The sequence below is a fragment of the Entelurus aequoreus genome, linkage group LG06, assembly GCF_033978785.1.
Source record: "Entelurus aequoreus isolate RoL-2023_Sb linkage group LG06, RoL_Eaeq_v1.1, whole genome shotgun sequence".
Classification (NCBI taxonomy): domain Eukaryota; kingdom Metazoa; phylum Chordata; class Actinopteri; order Syngnathiformes; family Syngnathidae; genus Entelurus; species Entelurus aequoreus.
In genome coordinates this window covers 17,010,210-17,038,053 of record NC_084736.1, presented here as the reverse complement: position 1 = coordinate 17,038,053, position 27,844 = coordinate 17,010,210, and the positions used below count along the sequence as shown (strand labels likewise).

The 27,844-nt window shown below is 39.1% G+C and overlaps 1 protein-coding gene across 2 annotated transcripts in view; it reads left to right on the top strand.

Annotated features, from left to right (window-relative positions):
- The window catches only part of znf385c (zinc finger protein 385C), a 325,442-nt gene that overhangs the window by 231,795 nt on the left and 65,803 nt on the right, over positions 1 to 27,844 (top strand). For both annotated transcript variants that reach the window (XM_062050114.1, XM_062050115.1), the window contains one exon: positions 26,622 to 26,764. In XM_062050114.1, coding sequence (XP_061906098.1) covers positions 26,622 to 26,764 — 143 coding nt within the window. The remainder of the gene's footprint in view (positions 1 to 26,621; positions 26,765 to 27,844) is intronic.

Genomic DNA, 27,844 nt, shown 5'->3' with positions numbered 1-27,844 from the left:
CAAGCGATGCTGTCTGCAGGTGAAGAGGTAGGAAGTCGCCAGTGGAGGCTGCAGGCTTTCTCCACTGATTGCCTTTGCCTTCTTATCGCCACACCAGCAGGTGTACCTCTCACAGTGATTACACCCTCGCCACATAGCAACACACACACACACACACACACACACACACAATCCTTGCCCGTCTCCATACTCCTTGCGACTCATTTCCCGCCGCGCTCCTCTCGTCGGGTGAAATCCCGCTGGCTAGTAAAGATCCTGTTATGGCTTCGCCTGCACGGCGTCTGATAAGAGTCCTTATCTGCTCAGCCTCAGAGGCAGAGACGCCACGTATGACTGGTCCTGGTCACCTTGCTTTGGTCTTTTTTTTTCATCCCTGTCATCTTGGAGGGCTTTCGGTATCGCATCAAAGGCAGGAATGTGTGCAAAATCCAGGACAGTAGAATCTGATGGCATCGAGGACATCTTCCTTCTTGTTTTTGTTTTCTTCCCATTCTCTAAGTGGCCATGCTCTGGCCACCAATTAACTCACTGCAATGTGTCTGGCTCCGCCCACTTTTAAGTAAACAGTAATGGGGACGGGTACCGACCTACCGGGCACGGATTTACGTAAATTCCAATGTGACGTCACGTCCGGTTGCCGAATTACTTCGGCACTTGCCGATCACTCCAGCAGCACTGAGAGCCGACTTGGACAAACTACCTCTGGGTAATGTTACAATTTTCAATGCCAACAAAAAAACTGACTCTAAAACGCTCCTATGTAAGTAAAGTAAGGCTCCACGTTTCCAAAAATTATCTAGCTTGATGCTAATATACATTGGCTTTGCTATTGACATGCTAGACGTTAGCATTAGCGATTTTACATGGCGATTTCAACACCTCCTAATGTGTTAATGCAAACTACAACAAAGATGCAGTCGGGACCCGGTGTGGACCGCTCGCCTGTGCATCGGTTGGGGACATCTCTGCGCTGCTGACCTGTCTCCGCTTGGGATGGTCTCCTGCTGGCCCCACTATGGACTGGACTCTCACTATTATGTTAGATCCCCTATGGACTGGACTTTCACAATATTATGCTAGACCCACTCGACGTCCATTGCACCGGTCTCCCCTAGGGGGATCTGCGGTCCTCTCCAAGGTTTCTCATTGTCATCTCACTGGGTTGAGTTTTTCCTTGCCCTGATGTGGGATCTGAACCGAGGATGTCGTTGTGGCTTGTGCAGCCCTTGGAGACACTTGTGATTTAGGGCTATATAAATAAACATTGATTGATTGATGTTAAATATAGCAAGAAAGTCGCTAAGTTAGCAACCCTCAGCCCCCTGCTCAGTCTTCTTATTCTCTGGCAGACCAGGGGTGTTAAATTGTGTTTATAACACTGCCTTTCATTTCATCATCCCTCCAACAGCAGGCGTTTAAACAAAACAGCAATGGTCCATATGTTAGCATAGTGCACGTAGGAGGTGTACAACCATTATTTCCAGAGTGTGCGCACGTCTCCTGGCATTTACCCACCATTACCTCACCTTTGTTGGGGAGCGCGTGTCACGCGGCGGTGGAAAACAAAAGAAAACGGATCGGCCAGGCGTGACGCTGCGAGGCGTTCAGATGTTCTTCTCTAGATTTTATCTCTGCTCAGGAGCGACGCTTCCAAAGCGAGACAAGGACGCTGATTTGAAGCAATGAAGGCATAGGTCGCTGCCGATTGACAAACGTTTACAGGAACGAAAAGTGTGAGATCATTGTTTTGGGGTTTTAAAATGAAGCTTTGCACCCAAGCGTGGACGATGTTGAAATGGTTCAGACGACAAATGTGTTTTTGTTTGTGGGTAAAACAAAGTGTTTTATTCAAATGTATGCTTTCCCCCTTAGAAGCCAGGCTAATTTATGCATTAGCAACGTGCGAGGCTTGCACAGCTGCAGGGCTTTTATTGCCACTTCTTTAATTCTCATGTAAGTGCGTTTCCTTTCACTGTAAAGTAAAAACCTCTCAGTTGCTGTGTGCATTTGTTAAAAGCAAGGGGGGGAAAAACACTCTTTCCATGTAAGAAGCTTTTTATCGCCATTAGCCGTTTAATTTAGCGTTGCTCGCGCCTGACTGTTGCATTTAAAGGCGTCATAAGAAACATACACTGGCACCATCTTAGCATGTGTTGTGTATCAGTGCATGACACATTATTTTAATGAGTCCACACCAGAGTAAACACGCTTACAATGTGCTCAGAAGGAAATGTTAGTCGTCTTTGGTGTCGTTTTTTCTTTCCCGAGTTGAGCAAAGCATAGCAGTAAGTAACATATAACGTACTTTCGTGACTAAAGAAGCCAATCGTAGCACCATATTCGCACCATATTCGTCCTTAGAGTTGTGTAATTTTCGGCTTGAATTTATTCCTTTTCTTTTGGAGTTAAACAAAGCATAGCAGCATGTCATGCACTGTCTTGTCTTTATACCCACTGCACTGTCCTTACTTAAGTAAAGCGCCTTTATTTCTCCTCAGATTCATGCAATTTTTGACTCTATTTTTTTTTTCCTGGATTCAGCGAAATATAACCCTATTATGCCATTTCTTTACTAAATAAGTCCATACACTAGGGCTGGGCGATATGGCCTTTTTTTAATATCTCGATATTTTTAGGCCATGTCACGATACACAATATATATCTCGATATTTAGCCTTAGCCTTGAATGAACACTTGATGCATATAATCACAGCAGTATGATGATTCTATGTGTCTACATTAAAACATTCTTGTTCATACTGCATTAATATATGCTCATTTTAAAATTTCATGCAGAGAGGAAAATCACAACTAAGTCAATTTACCAAAACTGTATTTATTAAACAGTTATTAAGCAGTGGCACAAACATTCATGTCATTTCCAAACAGAAAGTGCAAGATTGTCAGAGACATTTTAAAACAAGCTATGAGTGCACTTTTGTGCATGATGTCACTAAGATGACATATCAAAACAACACTAAATTAAAGTGCACTTTTTGTACAGAACGCCACTGCAATAGTTTAAAACAAATAAAGTGCACTTTTGTGCATGATGTCACACAAGATATTTCAATAACTGTCCAATAAGAATGAGCTGCATAATAGGAAATCAAATAGTGTATGTCCTTCGCTATGTGGTAGGTTCCTGCGGACGTTATCTCCTTATGTTGTTGACTATTTTTTTAATACGGTGTTGATCTGGAAATGGTTGCCTCTGCATTTTGTTGGTGTGACACCGAACGGAGATGTTGACATGCGGAGTAAGCACTCTTCATTCTCTAGCAGGTGACTTGCTACATATTAGCAGTAATGCTACTTTTTGTAGCAACGCTTTTTCCCCACTCTTGACAAATTACGGTTGTCTGTTCGACATATTCCCACTTGAAGCCAAACCACCGCCAGACGATGGATCCCCTGCTGTTTTTCTTGGGAATTAATTCTTCCTTCATTTGTTACCAGATTCGCACCTTCTTTCTCTCGTATTACCACTCGCACCACAGCTAACGTTACCCATGCCGCTACCTCTCTGCTCCGCGAGGGCATATACGTATGTGACGTATGTAAGAAGGTGCGCTTGTTTTATGTCTCTGTGAGAAGGAGAGACAAGAAAGAGTGAGGAACGCCTGTAGTGTGATACCCGCAGCTAAAAACAACTGCGTGAGAACGTCTACTCGAATATCACGATATAGTCATTTTCTATATCGCACAGAGACAAACCCACGATATATTGTGTATATCGATATATCGCCCAGTCCTACCGTACACTTGCTTTTTTTTTTTAATCCAATTTTTTTTTTTTTTCTTACTAGGTTTACCGAAACGTACTGTAGCAGCAAGCAGCATTTTATGCAGTGTCTTTACTAAAAAAGTCCAATGCAGCGCCGCTTTTTGTCCACAGATTTCTGCAAATTTGGGGTTGAATGTCATATCTTCTTTCTGTGTTAAGCAAAGTATAGCGGCGAGCAGCATTTCATGCACTGTCTTTACTGGAGAGGTCCACTCTCGCTCCTATTTGTTTGCAGATTAGTGCAAATATTTGGGTCAAGTGTCTTCCTTTTGCTGCCTTGGTTCAGCTAAGCATAGCGGCAAGCAGCATGTCATGCACTGTCTTTACTAAAAAAAAAAATAATCTCAATGTACACTAGCACCTCTTTTTGTCTAGAGCTTTGTGTACAATTTTGAGTTGAATGTCTTCTTTTCTTCTGGGGCTCATCAAAGCACAGCAGCGAGCAGCATTTAATGCACTGTCTTTACTAAAAAAAAAAAAAGTCCATTGTAGTGCCTTTATTTGTTTGCAGATTTGTGCAAATATTTGGGTCAAGTGTCTTCCTTTTGCTTCCTGAGTTCAGCAAAGCAACACTGTAAGCGGCATGCCATGCACTGTCTTTACTAAAAATAAATGTCTCATTGTACAGTAGCACCTTTTTATGTCTAATCATTTAGAAATGTCTGTGCACATGGAAACACCTGAAGAGCCTATCATATATAGCATGTCTACATCGGCTGCTTTTAGACTGTTTACAAAATGACTAATATCAAGAATCCTTTCCTTTTTAGTGGTGGAAGTTTGGACCCCTCTGTTCTGAAGGCTTGTTTACGTTTTTGTAGAGTCACTACTAATTTGTAGTGGAGTGTGTGCCATGCAATTCTCTGGCAAAACACTACGGGTGGTGTTTTCAGGAGAGTCAACTCAGTCAGCAACCATGACACTCGTTGACTGTTTCGCCTGTTAGCTCCCTCCATCGCACAGTAGCTATTAAAAGGGACTTTTACTGGACTTTTATTACAACTGGGACTGTGAAAGTTAACGCAATAATAACCAGTGAACTAAAGTTTTCTTTTAACAGCACAATGTATTTTATCGTGCGATTAATGTTCATCCTGTGTGAACCTCAGTCCATTATTTAGCAATTTTCTTTTCTGAAGACGCTTGCAAAGTTCTTGAGGCACTGGGTTGTGGTTTTTTGGGGAATTTTTTTTTAACGTGACGTTGCTTGTTCGGGTTTGCTGCTGTTCTGTTCCCATGAAAAAAATCATAATCCCACTGCTAGATAATTGATTTGAAATAAGTAAAAAATTGCAAATTTGCAATTAAATAATATGAAATTAAAAACATTTGCGGAAAAAAAGTATAAACACAAATAACAAAAAATTATTAAAAATAAAAAAATTATTTGCAAACAATAATGGATTTGAAATTTTAAAAAAACAATTTGCAAACAATATTTTTTTAGCAAAAATGAAATAAAGGATATGAAATAAAAAATTATTTGCAAATAAAAACAAGAATTTAAAAACATATATTTGTACAAAAATAAGGGATTTGAAAAAAGAACACAAATAATTGATTAAAAACAATTTTTGCGAACAAAAATGTTATGTGTATACAAAACTATTTGATTTTTCAAACAAAAATAATGGATTTGAAAAAAACTAAAATGCATTGCATACCAAAAATTCATTTGAAAACACAAATAATGGATACAAAATCAAAAAAACATTTTGCAAACAAAGACATTTGCAAAAGTAATGTAAACAAAAATAATGGATTTGAACATTTTAAAAAACAGATTTGCAAACAAAAAAAAGATTAGCAAAAAAAATAACTATTTGTGAGCAAAAATTATGAATTTCAAATGCAAAAACTAATTTGTTTTCAAACAAAGATAATGGATATGAAATGTAAAAAAAAAATGCAAACAAAAAAAGATTTGCAAAAAACAAACAAATTTGGAAACAAAAACAATTTATTTAAAAAATACAATGGATTTATCTTTTTCTACACGTTTTCTGATAATCACGCCTCCAAGCACACAAGCAAACGACACATGTGGAACTACGCCAGAGCCCAGACTGCCAGAGAAACAGGACAAAGTAACATTTAGTGGCAGAATTAGTGGGGGAACATGTCATAAAAACTATCATTTTAAATATACAGTATGTAACTGAAACCCGCGTGCTTCAGTCCCTACTTCTCTGTTCCAGACGGGACTCAAATCTGGGTCGCCAGCATGAGAGACGAGCATGCTAGTTACCGAGCTAAAAGTCTGTGCTATCAACCCGACAGTGAAGTTTAGTAACGTACACATGGCCTCCGTGACATAAACATAGCCTTTACTACATTTTAGCCAATCAGAAGCTTGAAGAAAGTCTTTTTTGTGAAAAGGCGCAATATCAACATTGGCAAATAATAAATTCCAAAAACAATAAGACGCAAACTGTGTCTCAATGACCTAACAAAAGTGCATTTTTTTTCTCAGAGTTTTGCAAAATGCTGGCGGGAGTTTCTGTGTTTTCTGCATGTTTTTTTTTAACTACCCGGTGGCGGCGCCTTCAGCTAGAGCAGCACAAAAGAAGTCATTTGAAAGGAAATGATGACCAGCAGTTAGTTCATCTCCATCCAAAGAGCGACACAAAAGACTCTGACAGGAGTTCAGAAGAGGCTCATTTCCTCTGCAAAATGTCAAATTTGCGACTGAGGCTGCGACGCTGCTCTCTGACACGAACACGCTGCCATCGTCACGCCGACTTTCTCCACTCATTTGCGGACTGATTGGAGAGGCGGTCAGCAGATGACGAGAAAACGCGACGGCCCTCGAGCAATCACCGCTAACGAGGCCGTGACCAATTGAAATGAAGTCAATAAGTAAAGGACTTTGTCTTCATTCACACAGCAGCTGAATAGAAAAACACACAAATACTTCAATGTAAACGCTTGCACTTGATGATAGTGTACCTAATTCAATAAGTGTTTTTTCATAAATCATATCACAAGTTACTGGAACTGGCAGGCAGTGTGTTGTTTCTGCACCCAGCATAACATTTTCAAAATTGGGACTAAAAAGTACAACATCTGATTAAAAAAAAAAAATGGCAACATTACACTGGCACTGCACTGGCTATGGAGCCATGGAACATGTGAAGAGTCATACTTAAATTAAAGTTAAAGTACCAATGATTGTCACACACACACCGGGTGTGGTGAAATTACCCTCTGCATTTGACCCATCCCCTTGTTCCACCTCTTAGGAGGTGAGGGGAGCAGTGAGCAGCAGCGGTGGCCCCGCTCGGGAATCATTTTGGTGATTTAACCCCCAATTCCATCCCTTGATGCTGAGTGCCAAGCAGGGCACTGCAAAAACTGAAATGTAAGTAAGATTAAATATCTCAAATAAGGGTGATATTCTCTGATTTTCTGTCTGATAAGATAATTCTTCTCACTAAGCAGATTTGATGTTAGAGTGTTTTACTTGTTTTAAGGATTTGGGTCCTAAATGATCTCAGTAAGATATTACAGCTTGTAACTGAGATTGTATGACCTATATTGAGTAAAACATGCTTGAAACTAGAATATCAACTGATCCAAAGCTGCATCATTAACACTCACAAGTATAAAACTACTTTTTTTAAAGTAAAAATGTCTTACTTCAAGCATGAAAAAAAAAATCATGATGCCGAGCGCATATCATTATGTCAAGATAATGGCACTAGCATTTACTTAATTTAAGAATATTTTTCAACATATTGAGCAAAAAGGTCTCATTTTTTTCTACCAAGAAAAGTGCACTTGTTATTAGTGAGAATATACTTATTTTAAGGTATTTTTGGGTCATCGAGGTTAGCTAATTTTACTTGTTTTTTCTTGTTCTATTGGCAGATAATTTTGCTTAGTTCAAATAAAATACCCCAAATTTTAGGTTTTTTTTTTCTTGTTTTTGAACACTGACTTTTTGCTGTGGGAGGTAATGGGTTCCATTTTTATAGTCTTTGGTATGTGACTCGGCCGGGGTTTGAACTCACAACCTACCGATCTCAGGTACACTTGAACCACAAATGCCACTGAGCAGGCTTAAATGTTGTTTTCTCTGAATATCTCCTCATTAATCAAGACAGTACATGGTATGCTGCTAGCTGCCTTGGCCTGCTGAACCTAGGAAGAAAAATATTAGCACATATCTGCAGACAAAAAGAGGCGCTACAGTGGGCTCCTTTAGTAAAGACAGTGCATGGCATGCTGTTCGCTGCTATGTTTTGCTTAACGTATAAAGTAAATAAGGCATTCAACCCCAAAATTTGCACAAAACTGCGAACAAAAAAAGGCGGTGCACTTGACTTTTTTTTTAGTAAAGACGGTGCATGACATGCTGCTCGCTGCTATGCTTTGTTTAACACAGAAAGAAAATAGGACATTCACTCCAAAAGTTTACAGAAATCTGTGGATAAAAAATAGGCACTGCACTGGACTTTTTTAGTGAAGACAGTGTATGACATGCTGCTTGCCGCTATGCTTTGATGAACTCCTTGATAAGACATTCGACTCAAAATTGTGCAGAAATCTCCAGACAAAAAGAGGTGCAACTGGACATTCAGACTTTTTTACTAAAGACAATGCATGACATGCTGCTTGCCGCTATGCTTTGCTGAACTCAGGAAGAAAAAATGAAGACACTTGTGTCAGAATAATTGTATCTAAGTTATCACAAAACTTTGTGTTGCCATGAGTTCCCGGCGAGAAGAAAAAAGCTGTCTTTGATCCTATCAAGAAGAAGGCTTGTAAAACTCCACTGTGTAGGATGGGAAGCAACATGAAGGTGTTCTGTTTCTTTGATGTATTGTCCATCCATCCATTTTCTACCGCTTATTCCCTTCGGGGTCGTGGGGGGCGCTGGAGCCTATCTCAGCTACAATCGGGCGGAAGGCGGGGTACACCCTGGACAAGTCGCCAACTCATCGCAGGGCCAACACAGATAGACAGACAACATTCGCCAACTCATCGCAGGGCCAACACAGATAGACAGGCAATATTGTAATCCACAGAAAGATTTTGTCTTGACCCAAGATCTACAAAGCGGAGAGAAAGCAGGGCCTGACCTCCGTCCAGGCCCCTTTTCTTTGAACTGTTCTGTGACCGAGGGCAACGGCTGTTTACGACCTTTTCTTTGAACTGTTTTGTAATCAAAGGCGATGGCTGTTTACGACCCCCGTCCCTTTAGAAACAGCTGTTGCCATGTAATCAGGGACAGTCCAAATAAAAGAGGAGGCGTACAATCTTTCGTCAGAGCGTGGTGACACTGTTCAAGGGTACAGGTGTATGTGTTTCTCCTCACTGAGCCAAATTTAATTCTGTCTCTGTTTGATTCCTTGCTTCTTGTCTTGTTTAATAGATGTCATCAGTGTTTGAACCTGACAACTTAAAGGCCTACTGAAACCTACTACTACCGACCACGCAGTCTGATAGTTTATACATCAATGATGAAATCTTAACATTGCAACACATGCCAATACGGCCGGGTTAACTTATAAAGTGACTTTTAAAACTTCCCGGGAAATATCCGGCTGAATCGTCGCGGTATGATGACGTATGCGCGTGACGAAGTCAGAGTAACGGAAGTTATGGTACCCGTAGAATCCTATACAAAAAGCTCTGTTTTCATTTCATAATTCCACAGTATTTTGGACATCTTTTGCAATTTGTTTAATGAACAATGAAGGCTGCAAAGAAGACAGTTGTAGGTGGGATCGGTGTATTAGCAGCGGACTACAGCAACACAACCAGGAGGACTTTGTTGGAGCGCTAGCCGCGCTAGCCGCCGACCTCACCTTGACTTCCTACGTCTCCGGGCCGCCAAACGCATCGGGTGAAGTCCTTCGTCCTTCTGCCGATCGCTGGAACGCAGGTGAGCATGGGTGTTGATGAGTAGATGAGGGCTGGCTGGCGTAGGTGGAGAGCTAATGTTTTTAGCATAGCTCTGTGAGGTCCCGTTGCTAAGTTGCTAAGTTAGCTTCAATGGCGTCGTTAGCACAGCATTGTTAACCTTCGCCAGCCTGGAAAGCATTAACCGTGTATTTACATGTCCACGGTTTAATAGTATTGTTGATTTTCTATCTATCCTTCCTTCTATCCTTTATTTTTTTGTTTCTATATGCAGTTAAAGCACGATGCTATCACGTTAGCTCGTAGCTAAAGCATTTCACCGATGTATTGTCGTGGAGATAAAAGGCACTGAATGTCCATTTTGCGTTCTCGACTCTCATTTTCAAGAGGATATAGTATCCGAGGTGGTTTAAAATACAAATCCGTGATCCACAATAAAAAAAGGAGAGTGTGGAATCCAATGAGCCAGCTTGTACCTAAGTTACGGTCAGAGCGAAAAAAGATACGTCCATCACTGTCTCTCAAGTCCTTCACTGTAACGTTCCTCATCTACGAATCTTTCATCCTCGCTCAAATTAATGGGGTAATCATCACTTTCTCGGTCCGAATCTCTCTCGCTCCATTGTAAACAATGGGGAATTGTGAGGAATACTAGCTCCTGTGACGTCACGCTACTTCCGGTACAGGCAAGGCTTTTTTTATCAGCGAGCAAAAGTTGCGAACTTTATCGTCGATTTTCTCTATTAAATCCTTTCAGCAAAAATATGGCAATATCGCGAAATGATCAAGTATGACACATAGAATGGATCTGCTATTCCCGTTTAAATAAAAAAAAATCATTTCAGTAGGCCTTTAACCCAAATATTAGCACAAATATGCGAACAAATAGAGGCGCTACAATGGGCTCCTTTAGTAAAAGACAGTGCATGGCATGCTGTTCGCTGCTATGCTTTGCTTAACGTATAACAAAAATTAGACATTCAACACCAAAATTTGCACAAAACTGCGAGAAAAATAAGGCGCTGCACAAGAGTTTTTTTTTGTAAAGACATATATATGAGAGGCCACAGTGCCGACTGTTGGTCCTCAGGTGTTTCCATGTGCACAGACATTATCACTTGGTTTTCTTTGACCCTCCAGGGGAGACGGAATGTTTTTTTTTTGTGTGTGTGGACGTAGCCGCGGGCTCCGAAGCACAAGTCGTGTCCCTCCATCACAGGCAGTATAGTTGTTGTGTTTCAAACGTCCCGTCTCGCCTCTTCCCCGTGTAACACGGGGAGTTTAGCGGCGTCTGGCAGGGCTTCACAGAGTGGAAGCGCAGCAATTTGTTTCCGGATGGCTTGAGGCTTATTGTCTCAGCTTGACAGATGGGCCTCGCGCTCAGGTTGGCTTCAGTGGCGGCGCTGCGTTCGCTGCTCGCCTGACAAAACTCATTATTGACTCCGCGCCAGAGAAGAAGCTCCTGTCTTCCCCTGCTGGTCCCGTTAGCGCCGCGCTGACTCCTTTCACACAATAAAACAAACATTGTCCTCTACGGCGCTTTTTATACCAGCTTTGATTGTTGAATCCAGTAGGAAATTGTATAAATAGATTCTGGCAGGGGAGTTGACTTTTGGCATGGGTTTGACTCCATGTGTGAATGTGGAGTGAATGCATGATGGCTTCTCACTGCTCTGTTAGCGCTTTCGGTGTCTAGTGTCTAGGAAAGCGCTATATAAATCTAATCTTAATAAGCTGTTCCAGAGATAAACTGTCACCATCACAAAAAAAACATTCTTAACTGTCTTATAAAAGTGTAAGATGTGTATTATTATTTTTTTCCAACTGAGCCATATTGTACTGAGAAGCCTGGACAACCATTCCATTCACTGCTATTCTACTGCTTCTATGGTTATCATCACATATTTCCTCATAGGAATTAATTTGTTCCAAAGTCAAGCTGTCGCTATGATTTAAAAGTTAAAAAAAATAAAAAAGTTAAATATTTTTAACTGCCACATATAAGGGAGAGAAGTGTGTTGTTATTATTATTGCCCAACTGAGCCATATTGTACTGAGAAGCCTGGACAACCATTCCATTCACTGCTATTCTACTGCTTCTATGGTTATCATCACATATTTCCTCATAGGAATTAATTTGTTCCAAAGTCAAGCTGTCGCTATGATTTAAAAGTTAAAAAAAATAAAAAAGTTAAATATTTTTAACTGCCACATATAAGGGAGAGAAGTGTGTTGTTATTATTATTGCCCAACTGAGCCATATTGTACTGAGAAGCCTGGACAACCATCCCATTCACTTCTATTCTACCGCTTCTATGGTTATCATTAGAGATGTCCGATAATGGCTTTTTTGCCGATATCAGATATTCCGATATTGTCCAACTCTTCATTACCGATTACGATATCAACCGATACGATATATACAGTCGGGGAATTAACACATTATAATGCCTAATTTTGTTGTGATGCCCCGCTGGATGCATTAAACAATGTAACAAGGTTTTCCAAAATAAATCAACTCAAGTTATGGAAAAAAATGCCAACATGGCACTGCCATATTTATTATTGAAGTCACAAAGGGCATTATTTTTTTTAACATGCCTCAAAACAGCAGCTTGGAATTTGGGACATGCTCTCCCTGAGAGAGCATGAGGAGGTTGAGGTGGGCGGGGTTGCGGGAGACGGGTTGAGGTGGGGGGGTAGGGGGTAGCGGGGGGTGTATATTGTAGCGTCTCGGAAGAGTTAGTGCTGCAAGGGGTTCTGGGTATTTCTTTATGTTGTGTTACGGTGCGGATGTTCTCCCGAAATGTGTTTGTCATTCTTGTTTGGTGTGGGTTTCACAGTGTGGCGCATATTTGTAACAGTGTTAAAGTTGTTTATACGTCACCCTCAGTGTGACCTGTATGGCTGTTGACCAAGTATGCATTGCATTCACTTGTGTGTGTGAAAAGCCGTAGATATTATGTGATTGGGCCTGCACACAAAGGCAGTGCCTTTAAGGTTTATTGGCGCTCTGTACTTCTCCCTACGTCCGTATACGGCGTTTAAAAAAGTCATACATTTTACTTTTTGAAACTGATACCGATAATTTCCGATATTACATTTGAAAGCATTTATCGGCCGATAATATCGGCAGCCCGATATTATTGGACATCTCTAGTTATCATGACATATTTCCTCATAGGAATTAATCCGTTCCAAAGTCAAGCTGTCGCTATGATTTAAAAATATACAAAAATAAAAAAGTTTAATATTTTTAACTGCCACATATAAGTATGAGTAGTGTGTTATTATTATTGCCCAAGTGAGCCATATTGTACTGAGAAGCCTGAACGACCATTCCATCTATCGCTACACTACCGCTTCTACGGTTATCATCATGTATTTCCTCATCGGAATGAATCCGTTAAACTGTTGCTATGATTTAAAACAAACATATTAATATTTTCCAAACCATCCTGTATACAGTACAGGCCAAAAGTTTGGACACACCTCCTCATTCAATGCGTTTTCTTTATTTTCATGACTATTGTACATGACATTGTAGATTGTCACTGAAGGCATCAAAACTATGAATGAACACATGTGGAGTTATGTACTTAACAAAAAAAGGTGAATTAACTGAAAACATGTTTTATATTCTAGTTTCTTCAAAATAGCCACCAATTGTTCTGATTACTGCTTTGCACACTCTTGGCATTCTCTCGATGAGCTCCAAGAGGTAGTCACCTGAAATGGTTTTCACTTCACAGGTGTGCTTGAAGCTCATCGAGAGAATGCCAAGAGTGTGCAAAGCAGTAATCAGAGCAAAGTGTGGCTATTTTGAAGAAACTAGAATATAAAACATGTTTTTTCAGTTATTTCACCTTTTTTTGCTAAATCTTTTTTTGTTTCCTTTTTTTTTTTTAATTTCATATCCATTATTTTTGTTTGAAAATATTTTTTTTTACATTTGAAATCCATTATTTTTGCTTACGAATAGTTTTTTTTTTTTGCAAAACTTTTTGTTATTTGCAAATCAGTTTTTTTATTTTCAAATCCATTATTTTTGTTTACACTATTTTGGGGAATTTCTTTGTTTGCAAATTGTTTTTTGGATTTTGTATCCATTTTTTTCATATCCATTATTTTTGTTTGAAAAATCAAATATTTGTCTTTACACATAACATTTTTGTTTGCAAAAAGTTTTTTTTTTAAGCAATTATTCTTGTTTTTATTTCAAATCCATTATTTTTTGTACGCACATTTTTTTTTTCAAATCTTGTTTTTATTTGCAAATAGTTTTTTATTTCATATCCTTTATTAAATTTTTGCTAGTATTTTTTTAAGAAATATTTTGAAGAAACTACAATATAAAATATGTTTTTTCAGTTATTTCACCTTTTTTTTTGTTAAGTACATAACTCCACATGTGTTCATTCATAGTTTTGATGCCTTCAGTGACAATCTACAATGTAAATAGTCATGAAAATAAAGAAAACACATTGAATGAGAAGGTGTGTCCAAACCTTTGGCCTGTACTGTATGTGTTATTATTATTATCGCTAACTTAGCCATTTTGTAGTGAGCAGCCTGGACAAGTTATGTGGTTGCGTTGCAAAAAACACAAACAAAATCCAATTTAAAATGTGTTGTTGTTTTCTTTGAAGATTTGAAAGGAATGCTAAATTACTGGCAGGTTATTGTTTTGCAAATTGACTTTTTTTTAAACATAATTGCACACAAACACAAAGCATTCAAACATGGCCATAAAAAAAAATAAAAAAGCTTGATTAGCGATTGACTGCTTTTGATAAAATGATAGTTGCATTCCACAAAGGGCGCTGGCATGTATGGTTGTTCACATAAACACCTTCAATGATGACAAACACACCGAACTGAGCTCATCAGAGTGTCTTAATGGCGCGCTAATTGAGGTTCCTCCGTGGTTATCAGTCCAGTCACGTCACATCTGAGGTCCGCAGGTTATTATCATAGAGGACGTGAGAAGCGTCTGTCCTTAATTAAAAGTGATTGCGGGCTAATGTCCTGCGTCCTTTACTGCTCCCAGGATGACCTGAATGTCTCCTCCCGACCACGTGAACCGGAATTTGCAGCTGGAAGTCACTTTGCCTCTTTGTCCAATGAATTGTAAAATGTGTGAATGCGAAAGAGCAAAAAAAAATTATATATTTCATATATTTTATTGCACCCAATTTAGTCAACTAATGCTATATTTTACCCCCCTACTCAATCAACATCTTGGGTACATTTGTGACTTTTTGGGGCCATCGGCACCTTTACGACTAAGTCATTTTTGGGGAACCTTTTAGGGTATACTCCTAGTTGGTGGACAGAGGGGTGTAGAGTAGCCACAAATTGTACTTAAGTAAGATTACTGTTACTTTAGAGCAGGGGTGTCCAAACTTTTACCACTGAGCGCGGCACACTGAAAAATTAACGCACGCCTTTTGATATTTTTTATTTTCAAACTCAATACAATTTATGAATTTTTTTTACCTTTAAGGCTCTCCTCAAATTTAATCCCGGGGACCCGGAAGTGTCTCATTCATAAAAATGTAAAAAAAATACGTCATATAATTTTTCTCTAGATCAATTTCCGATCTATCTGTTGATAGAAAATAAATGTTTTATGCCATTTTTGTCAACACCCTGTTTTTTTAAAATAAAAAAACACAAAATAGGCAATATTTTCCCAAAAAACATTTTCAAAGTGGAGCAATAACAGTTTGTTTTTTTTAACCCACTTTTTTTTTTTTAATCCCACTTTTAATTGTATTTACTTTTGATCTTATTAGTTATACTATATTTTTTATTTAGTTTTATTTATTATATATTGACTGTATAAATATTTATTATCTTCATTATATGTTTTACTTGTATTTTATCTGTTATTCCTACTTATGGTTCTGACTATTTTTAAGGTTTTTATTATTTTTACTTCCTATCGTTCCTATGAGGGAGCCCTCTGCCTGTGTGAGATGATGGGGTCATTGAGTTTTGTTGATTGTCTCGCATTTCTTTGAAAGCGTTTCATAAACAAAGTTTAAATGATTGATTAATAACATTCTTGGGACTCTGAAAGGGTCCCACTCATAAAAGTGTTAAAAATAAGTCCGACTTGTTTTTTATTTTACTTTCAACACTTAGGTCTCTAGATCAACTTCAGGTTTATCCGTCGATTATAGGTTTTTTTTTATTTGTTGGTTTTTATGTGCCATTCTTGTCAAAGAAAACTTTTTTTTCTTATGGCAAACACACAAAATATGCAATATTTTCACCAAAAAAAAGTTTCTAAGTGAAATATTTGATATGAATAATTCAGAACAACATTGATTTTGATTCATTGTTCTTTTTGATCAAAGACAGTTTTAAAGAAAAAAAACAGCCTGCATGGCGGATTTGTGTTATTAGAGTCAATGTTGCAACTTTTTATCGTTACATTTCACCTGTTTGCTCTTTTATTCCACTTTTTTATGTTGTTTTTAATAGTAATTTTAGAATGCACCACGGTCCATAAAAAAAATAGCTACGGGCCTCACCTTGGACACCCCTGCTTTAGAGTAATATGACAGAATATTTGAAAATAGTAAGTCGTCTTTCCCTCATGTTCGTCAACACTATTTTCATTCCTCTCAACAATTCTTACTTGCACATTTGTCAACACATTTAAAGCAACATAAAAAACCTTCACATCATTCAGGCTATACATTTTCCACATTACAAGAACTCCTGTTTTCTTCCAGAATATTTTCCACTGTTTCACATTTTCCAAATGATTGAAATCGTTGCAGTGTGACAAGATTCAATACATCCAGACCACCAAATTTCCACATCCCAGAAAAGTCTTACTTTTCCCAGAATTCCACATTATCCATAACACAAATTCCCTTTGAGAATGTTTGTACCTCAACGTTCCTCAACTGATTCAAAACATTCCAACATCAAAACCTTTAGCACATTCAGTACATTCAAACAACCATTTCTAGTTTGTTGGTGGCTTTTGTTAGAAATTCTCCTGTCAGATGAAGGAGGATACGTCTCGCTGTTCCTTTGCTAACGAGACACAAGCTGAGAGGTTGTAATTTGTGCTTAAGAGTCACACATTCCGCAAAGCCACTTTTGATATTTCTATGATGCTGGCAATTTATTGTGGAAGCCGGATACCATCCTTTCATTTTATAACATGGATGCAGCGATGCGGAGACGTTCATTATCCACAGCTGGGGGACGACATTAGCAGCTTGATGACACGCTTAAAATCCTTTATTTGATAACAACTACTTTAAACAACGCATTCATCTCCTACTCTACTCTACTCCAGTCCTCTATTTTTATAGAGGACTATACTTTTCTGGTCATTATGGCAGTAATTTGTTGCTGCTCTCATCCTTTCTTTATATCTCTTAATATTTATGTTGTCCTGTTCAAGAAATGCTCAAGAAAGTAACCATCAATAATATACATACTGTAGATATATTAACAAAAAGTATTATAAAAAATAAATGATGCGGATCGATGAGCCACCAATCAGTATTAACCGGTTTTCATGAAAAATTATGTGATCACAATTGCCAATTAATGACAATTAATGCAGATCCCAAATACAGATTGTCAGGTTCAAACACTGATGACATCTATTAAACGAGACAAGAAGCAAGGAATTAAACAGAGACAGAATTAAATATGGCTCAATTTGAGGAGAAACGTCTGGGCTGTACTCTTGAACAGACTCCATCACGCTTTGGCGAAAGATTGTACGCCACCTCTTTTTATTTGGACTTTCCCTGTTTACATTACAACAGCTGTTTCTAAAGGAATGGGGGGTATGTAAACAGCCATTGTTTTTGGTCACATTAACACAAAAGAATAAGATGCCTCGGGCTCGGACTGGTCCTGGATCGAGCTTGGGCAGGTCTTGGATCAAAATATATAACCCCTCCCGTCACCTCCCAACATACACAATGGAATTTTACAAGCCTTGGGCTTGGTGCAACAAAGGCAGCCTCTGTCTGCTCGCCGGAAGTTTCCAAAAACGGAAACTTTTGTGATAACTTACACATAACTATTCTAACACAGATAGAACCCCTCTGGTCGACATATTTATTCTTAGTCCCCTGACTGAGAAGTGGCCAACAGCTAATTAAGCCGCTCCACTAAGCTAATAATAATCACCTCCAAATAAAGTCCCTTTCCTAGTCTGTTAAGTATCATTATCAAGTATTATTATCGCTGGGTGACCAGGCTAAGCATATTACACACCGAGAGCAAGCCAGGAGCAGGCATGCTAATAGCTATGCTAACCGCTAAGCTCGCTTTTAATAACAGAAGAAATAAGTGTGTGGTTAAGTTTAAAAAGTGTAGATGGAAGCTTGTTACAGCAGAAAGTATATGCAACTACGAACAGGAAGTTAGAGTCTAGAGCAGGGGTTGTCAAGATCATTTTTATTGAAGGCCACATCGCAATTATGGCTGCCACATGTAACAGTGAATATATATGAGTATAAACGTATAATAGCTTTCTTACACAATTTGCAAGGGCAAAAGTTTTAGATTTTTGTTACATTCTGTACAGATTGATGGATAACATGCTTTTAAATTGTAAATCAATCAATCAATCAATCCAAGTTTGTTTATATAGCCCTTAATCACAAATGTCTCAAAGGGCTGCACAAGCCACAACGACATCCTCGGCTCAGATCCCACATCAGGGCAAGGAAAAACTCAACCAAATGGGACAATGAGAAACCCCAGATGGGACCGCAGATGTGGGGACCCCGCTGGGTGACCGGTGCAATGGATGCGAGTGGATATGGTTAATAATGTGAGAGTCCAGTCCATAGTGGGGCCAGCAGGGGGTCCTCTTGCATGGAGACAAATCAGCAGCGCACAGACGTCACCGACTGATGCATAAGGAGTGGTCCAACCCGGGTCCCGACTTGGAACAGCTAGCGGACCCTCCATTGAAACTGATAACCTCAACGCGCAGGAGAGGGGGTGCAGAGCAGAAAAGAGTGATGGCAGATCAACTGGTCTAAAAAGGGATGTATTTAAAGGCTAGTGTGTATAAATGAGTTTTAAGAAGGGACTTAAATGCTTCTACTGAGATAGCATCTCTAACTGTTACCGGAAGGGCATTCCAGAGTACTGGAGCCCGAATAGAAAATGCTCTATAGCCCGCAGACTTTTTGGGGCCTCTGGGAACCACTAATAAGCCGGAGTTCTTTGAATGCAGATTTCTTGCCGGGACATATGGTACAATACAATCAGCAAGATAGGATGGAGCTAGACCATTGAGTCTTTTATATGTAAGTAGTAAAACCTTAAAGTCGCATCTTAAGTGCACTAGAAGCCAGTGCAGGTGAGCCAGTATAGGCATATACTGTATAGGTATATACGTTTGTATGTATGTATATAGGTATATAGGCGTAATATGATCAAAGATGACAAGCAGACACATTTGTCCAGAAAGTGCTTTGTTATTTCCACCCTTTCGCAAGCCACATAATTTATGTGGTGGACCACATAAATTATGTGGTGGACCACATTAAAAAGATGTGCCTGGCCACATTAGAATTATGTGGCGTGCCATATTTAAATTATGCAATGGGCCACATTAGAACTAAGTGGCCGTCCACAATAAAATTATATGGCGGATAACATAAAATGATGTGTGGCAAGCCACATTAGAATGATGTGGCGGGCCAGATAAATGATGTAATGGACCAGATTTGGCCCCCAGGCCTTGAGTTTGACGTCTGTGGTCTCGAGAGAGGATGTGTCAGCATTGTCACAGTCAGTACACAACGCATAAGAAGAGGGGGGGTTGATCCATGAATTGTTGGTGTCGATACCAAGGGTAGTATCAGTATATGAATATGATCCATACTAGAGTGATTAGGTTGATGTATTAGTTCCTCAAAATCATTTGTTGTTGTTTTTGGTAATGTTTTCAAAATGTGGGGAATCATTCCCTGGACACAGGAGGACTTTGAGGGCAAAACCAAAGTATTTTTTAAAAGAGTAATAGATAGTAATTTTTGCATATGTTTAGTTATTGTGTACTATTGACTTTCAAACAATTGTATGTAATAAAAGAGAATAAGAAACTAGTTCGTAAGCATATAACCCTGATTTGAACATTCTGAATAATAATAACTGAAAAAATACTATTATTTGTATATAATTTTTAAATACCAAAAACATATTTTTATTTCACTTCCTTCTTGATTTAAAACATTTTCTATTGCATTTATGATATTTTTTTATTTATTACAACAAACTTCAATATCCCCTCTGCTGGCTGCAGTCTAGTAGTGCAGACAGGTATATACATTACCGTATTTTCCGGACTATAAGGTGCACATAAAATCCTTTAATTTTCTCAAAACTCGACAGTGCGCCTTATAACCCGGTGCGCCTAATGTAAGGAATAAGTTTGGTTGAGCTTACCCACCTCGAAGCTATTTCATTTGGTACATGGTGTAATGATAAGTATGACCAGTAGATGGCAGTCAAACATAAGAGATACGTGTAGGCTGCATTATGATGGCAATATGACGCAATACCAATGTTTGATATGTTCCATTGAAAATATAGAACATTACACACGGCGCTCAAAAATCTATCAAAATGTTTTAATATGACATACGAGTATTATTATGGTGTGTTTATAAGGTAAGACATATTATCTGGCCGTTTGTTTCGCAATATTATGCAAAAGAAACTTCTCTTACCTTCTGGTACCTGCTGATCTGTATTTGGGATCTGCATAAATCCTGAAAATGTGCGCGTATCTGCCTTTGTAGTCCGTGGCGACACCGTAGTCGATAATCTTCTTCTTTTTCTCTATCTTCTTGTTATGGGACATTCACCCTCCGCTGTTGCCATTTCTAATATAAAGTAGTGTAAAGTTCTTACTTATATCTGTCAGTAAACTCGCCATGGAAGCGCTAAAACATACCGGTGTAGTGGGTTTACATTATTCACCCAAAGAACTTTATTTATTAGAGAGTTCCGGTCGGACGTTTTTTCACGGGACACATTTCCGGTGTTGATGTTTCCGGATGAGAAGATGCCGCTCCGTTATTGACTTAAGTAAAGTCTGAATGTCATTAAAACAGTTAGCTCCATCTTTTGACACTTCTTCCACTCCCGTCCTTGCACGCTACGCCGCTACAACAAAGATGACGGGGAGAAGACGCTGTCGAAGGTGAGCCACGTAAATAAGACCGCCCACAAAACGGCGCATCTGGAAGCGACTGTCAGAAAGCAGCTTGAAGATGATTTGTAAAATATAATCTATGCAACATTTTGACCAAAGAACCACCATTACATGTTATGTGGACCACAAGGAAGAGTTTTCAATTTAGAAAAAAAAATAAATAATATGACTCCTTTAATGCGCCCTATAATCCGGTGCACCTTATCCTCTTAAGACCCAAGCTGTTTGTTTACATGCTTTTTTTTATTTCTCTTTGCTATTTGGGCTTATTGGACCCTAATTAGAATAAAAACTAAGAAACATCTTTTTATATGATGTACTTAGTCCATAAGTACACAAACGTGTACTTCATGTTTAGTAACATGCTAATTCTTATTTTTACACTTTTTTTTCCAAATTCCATTGTATGTTATACTCTTCTGACACCACCAGATGGCAGTATAAGTGTCCACATAAGCGACCATAAGACCCCAATTCAGTAGTGTACACAATTTTGGAAATAAGAGCTAAAAAGTGCTTTCCACGCATGTGGCCACAAAGCCTTTAGAGGTTTTTAAAGATGAAAAAAGATCAAAAATAGACAATTCATCGGCAGTCCGCCTTATAATCTGGTGCGCCCTATGGTCCGGAAAATACGGTACTTGAAATTACCTGGAAATGCATCAAATCATCTGAAAATCAACAATCAATAACCGGTTTTAATAATCATTAGAAAAAATAATATTAATAATAAAAATGTAAAACCATAGCTTGTTTTTTCGACCAAAATGCCACATAATATTCTACTTTAATGATAACTGATTAATCATGTCTCTCACAAGTCGGAATCCGCTATTCTGTCGTAATAGGAAATAAAGGTAAAGTTATGGTTGCCTCGCGCCCAGTAACACACACACACACACACACACACATTGTGACACTGGGTTGTTGTGTAACCATACACAGTGAGTCATGGGCTGCATTCGCATGTCGTGATGTTCATAAGGGGGTGTTTGCGTAGTAAAGACTTGAGGACTGCAAGACCTGTTGTGGACAGGAAGTAAACACACACACACACACACACACACACACACACACAGAGGTCGCATGGACTAAGCCACCACACACACAAACCATAGCAATCAAGTGCAAACTCCTTTTGGCAACTATTTGCTCTCCGCTCTTTTCTATTTGTGTGTGCACACACACACGCACACCCTTTGTGACAGCCATTGATTTAATAAGCTGCCTGGGGAGTCGGTGTGAGGTGTGCAAGCATTATCGTCTTCCCTCCTGGTCCAGCGTCTCTGCAAATAAGAGCTTTCGAGCTCTCCCTAAAAGTCCAAAAACCTACAGACCCTGTTCTAGAACACCCCATGTTTACACACTTCATGAATAAACAGAGCAAAAACAAAGTGAAAGTGAAAGTATTGATATGTGCGTATGGAGTCTGCAGCTGCAATTGTACAAAATGTCCTCGCTAAGATAAAGAGTTGGGAATTAGTTAATGAATTCATTGGCGATATATAGGGCTGGGCGATAAAAGGATATCAATAACGATATCCTGGCCTGTAGAGCGGCCCCACCAGCAACTTCAGTGTTCCTGGTTCGATCCCCAGCTTCTGCCATCCTAGTCACGTCCGTTAGGTCCATGAGCAAGAAACGTCACTGTCAGGTTCAAACACTGATGACATCTATTAAACAGGACAAGAAGCAAAGAATCAAACAGGGACAGAATTCAATGTGGTTCAGCGAGGAGAAACGTATACATCTGTACCCTTGCACAGTGTCATTACGCTCTAACAGAAAAAGGTTCACGTCTCCTCCTTTATTTGGATATTCCCTGTTTACATAACAACAGTTGTTTCTAAAGGAATGGGGGGTATGTAAACAGCCATTGATTTTGGTTACATTAACACAAAAGAAAAAGATGCCTCAGGCTTGGACTGGTCCTGGATCGAGCTTGGGCAGGTCTTGGATGACAATAGATAACCTCTACTGTCTCCTCTCATCGTACACAGCGGAATTTTCCAAGCCTTTGGCTTGGTGCAACAAAGACAGCATGGAGTGAGAAGAGAAAGTAAAAATGAAGAAAAATGTCATGATCCGTGGTCCGGATCATGTTTTTGTTATGTTCTGTTAGTTTTGGACTCCTTGAGTTCCTGTTTGTGCACCTCTGGGTTTGTTTTAGTTTCCATGGGGATTAATTGGGTTCACCTGCCTCTGGTTAGTGGTCGGCACGCTCAGCTGCTGTCAACCACTAATCAGAGACCTATTTAGTCGCCTTGCTCGCCACGCTCAATCTGGCGTCATTGTTTGCTTCATGCCTGGTCCACGTAAGATTTGTTTGCTTCATGCCTTGTCCACGTAAGATTTGTTTGCCATAGTCTATGCTAAGTATTTGCTTGAGCTCCAAGTGCGATCAGCGCGTTGTGCCTTCGCCTTGTTTTCCGTTTTTTGTACCTTTTTGAGTTTTGATAATTAAATCATGTTTTTACCTGCACACCTTGTCCGGAGTAGTCCGTCTGCCTTCCTGGGAGAACGACCCCGCAGTAAGCTGCGCAAACCACGTTGTGACAAAAATGTGCATAAAACAGGAAAAGGCAGTTTTTGTTTTGTTTTTTCAAATGTCAACGACCAAGACCGGTAATACCACACAACCTTAGCCGCCGCGCTCACCCTTTAGAGCACAGCTGTAACTTCCTAGCACTAAACCTGCAGAAAACAGTTCTTCTCAGGTCTATGTTTGTTTACATTTTCACACTTTGCACTATTTTGTTACACTTTTAAACATTTCTTACTCAGTGGCCTAGTGGTTAGAGTGTCCGCCCTGAGATCGGTAGGCTGTGAGTTCAAACCCCGGCCGAGTCATACCAAAGACTACAAAAATGGGACCCATTACCTCCCTGCTTGGCACTCAGCATCAAGGGTTGGAATTGGGGGTTAAATCACCAAAAGTGATTCCTGGGCGCGGCACCGCTGCTACCCACTGCTCCCCTCACCTCCCAGCGGGTGAACAAGGGTGATGGGTCAAATGCAGAGGAAAACATTTCACCACACCTAGTGTGTGTGTGACAATCATTGGTACTTTAACTTTAACTTTAACTTTAACTCTAACATATTCCTTATTTTTGCACCTTCATTTTAAGAGACTATTGTTAGGTGTGATTTGACAATTATGTTGACATTAATTTTTTTCCATGCTCGTGTTGACATTTCCTCTCCTTTCTGCCTTGATAGCTGAGGGGATTATAATCAGAGGAAATAAAAATGTTTACATTTAATATATTTTTCTCCTGGTCCTTATTTTCGATAGGTCATAGAAAATATAGATAATTATCGATATCTGTAGATATAAGACATTTTTATTGTGATACAGTTTTCAGCCATATCGCCCAGCCCTAGCGATCTGGTCATAACTGACTGGAAGAATCTTGGCAAGGAGTTTGGTTGGTCTTGGGGCTTTGCTGTGGGTGTCAGACAAGCAGCACAAACACATTAGGCTAGCACAGTAGGGAGCTTATGCTCTCTTACTGCCGCCCCCAGACTTCCATCATAGCTGCCAATCTGCAGCAACGCTCAGAAAGATGCTGCAGGAAAAAATAAAAAGAAGACTGAAAGCGGTGCTGATTTTTAAAAAGCAGCAGTGAACAATAAAAGCTTGTTTGTCTATGTTGGATTCATTCGCTTAAGGGCTTTCGAACAACTGCTTGAAGTGGAATTCAGGGTTCCAGGAAAGACATGTTGTGACATTACCCGTCTAAACGACAGCGTTCACAACAACAACAAGAACAAAAAGTCAGGATTGTGTTTGTTTACTGCAGCAAACTCATTGACACAATCATCCATAACCACTTTCAATTTCAATTCCATTTTTCTTCTCTTAACAATTTATTTGTCCCCTCGAGCGCAGCAATCCAAGGCAGGCAGGGCAGCTGCACGAAAAAAAAAGTGGCAGTAGAGGATGGAACTTTTATTGCAGATTAAAGAAATACGACATTTATATACTGTATGTCCTTATTACATATCATATTTTAATGTATACTTTATACAGTATTTTAATTTGATCCTTTTCATATTTACTTTATTTTACCATGTATTTTCTGTCCTTTGTATGAAATATAAAAATGTAATTGTAATGCATTTTTTATTAGTTTTTTTTGGCAATATTCCAAAGAGCCATAACAAAGGCAGAACGGTGTGTCCCAGTGTTTCCTACATATAGGTGTATGTGTGTGTATATATATATATATATATATATATATATATATATATATATATATATATATATATATATATATATATATATATATATATATATATATATATATATATATATATATATGTATATATATATATATATGTATATATATATATATACACACACACATATATATGTATATATATATAAATAAATAAGTTATACTTGTATAGCGCTTTTCTACCTTCAAGGTACTCAAAGCGCTTTGACAGTATTTCCACATTTACCCATTCACACACTGATGGAGGGAGCTGCCATGCAAGGCGCTAACCAGCACCCATCAGAGGCAAAGGGTGAAGTGTCTTGCCCAAGGACACAAAGGACATGACTAGGAAGGTAGAAGGTGGGAATTGAACCCCAGTAACCAGCAACACTCCGATTGCTGGCACAGCCACTCTACCAACTTCGCCACGTCGTCCCTATATATAAATATATACACACCCACATATATATGTATATATATATATTTATATATATATATATATAGGTATATATATATATATATATACACACACACATATACAGTATATGTATATATATGTATATATATATATATATATATATATATATATATATATATATATATATATATATATATATATATATACATATGTGTGTGTATATATATATACATATGTATGTGTGTGTGTGTATATATATATATATATATATATACATGTATATATATATATACATACAATTATATATATATATACAGTAAATATACTGTATATATATATATACATACTGTATATATATGTATATGTTTATATGAAAACGGAAGTGTGACTTTTTACAGTCACTTCTCCTGCCCTGTTGTGTTGAAAGCAATTGTCGCTGGATGAAAAGCGTTTAATGATCTGATTTCAGGACGCCATGTTGCTGTGTGAAAGCGCACACTTGTGTGAGTATCTCACATTCGCTGGATTCTGTGTAAATGAAACTGCTCGATAAATGGCGCATCTACTTTTACGGCTCTGTGCTGCATTTTTGTGTGAAGGGGACTTCCTGTTAGGCTGCTCCTATTATAAGCTTTCTTTTTGTCCGTGCTTTATCACCTATTAATGCAACCCCCCCATTCCCTTTGCTTCCCATGTATGCGATCACATGATAAGCCCACTTTTTCGATGTGGGGGGGCTGCAGGCGGCCCCCTTGACCCGGGGCTGACACCGATGATTGATCCTGCCGCTCGTGTAAATGCCTGTGCGCCGCCCAGCACTGAAACACAGCCAAGCGGAAAATTAGAAATCTCTTCATCCAGGCTCCATTTGAAATACGATATCACACGGGCACCCCCTCGCCTGCGTGCCCCTCGCCGCCACCGCCGCCCTTCCCCAGCCGATACGTAATTAAATGATGTGTTTGTGTGTATGTACATGAGTGCGGCTTCTGACCAACACTTCTATAGAATACTTCAAGTGGCGGTGTAGCGGCGCCTTAGGCATCAAGCCCCACCTCCCAAGCACTCATGTCTAACAACTTCTCTCCTTGTGATGGCCAGGTACATCGGGACAGGCGGGGCCTCTCCTCGCCTCGCTGCCCATAGGGGGCCGGCAGCTGCAACCTCAGCTGGACCTTAAACACCTCCTGCCCTTCCGACTCAACGGCTCCTCCCCTCTCAGCCTCTTCCCCAACTTCAGCACGGTGAGCGCCTCGCTTTGTTACCTCCGCCAAGGCTTTATTCTCCTGCAGTGCTTCAAGGGCTGTTTGCAACTTTTTCACAGTTACATTTTTCAAACCAAAAAAGAATTAATTATTTTTTTTAATCAGATAAATCAAATGTTTTAAATCTGGATTAATCACAGGTTATTACTGGCTTGCAGGATTTCACTGAACTTAATATTCGAACACAAGTTCCATTTCATTGTCAGAATGTGAATGTGCAAAATTGATTGGAATTCCACATCCACTGCATAACCTCTTAAGGCCCAAGCTGTTTGTTTACATGTTTTTTTAATTTATCCTTGCTATTTGGGCTTATTGGACCCTAATTAGAATAAAAACCAAGAATAATCTTTTGATATGATGTACTTAGTCCATAAGTACACAAACGTGTACTTCATGTTTAGTGACATGGGTGAATGTGGAAATACTGTCTAAGCGCTTTGGGCTCCTTAAAAAAGGGGTAGAAAAGCACTATACAAGTACAACAATTTACATTTACATTTACATTTACATTTACATGCTAATTCTTATTTTTACCCTTTTTTTTTCCAAATTCCATTGTATGTTATACTCTTCTGACACCACCAGATAGCAGTATAAGTGTCCACATAAGCGGCCATAAGACCCCAATTCAGTAGTGTACACAATTTTGGAAATAAGAGCTAAAAGGTGCTGTCCACGCATGTGGCCACTAAAGCCTTTAGAGGTTTTAAAGTAGATAAGGTTGTATTTTTGCCACATTCCTGTGAGAATCCTGCGTGTAACTGAAGTGATAAGGAGTGGGACTATCTCCAGTGTGCTCAAACAACCACCAGGTAGCATTTGTGAGCAGATAAAACTTATCAGGTCGGTGGTGCATTCTTCACACGTTCATCACTCACACTTTAGGTGAGGGATGAGGCGAAAACACTAAATAAATTGATGACGAGCATATTCATGCACCAAGCGTTTAATCAGAATAAATCCTCTAGACATGTGCAGTAGTTGTTCTGTTAATAAAAATAGCATTAAAACCAAAAATGTATATTATCAATGCATTAATTATTGGTACCTGTTTAT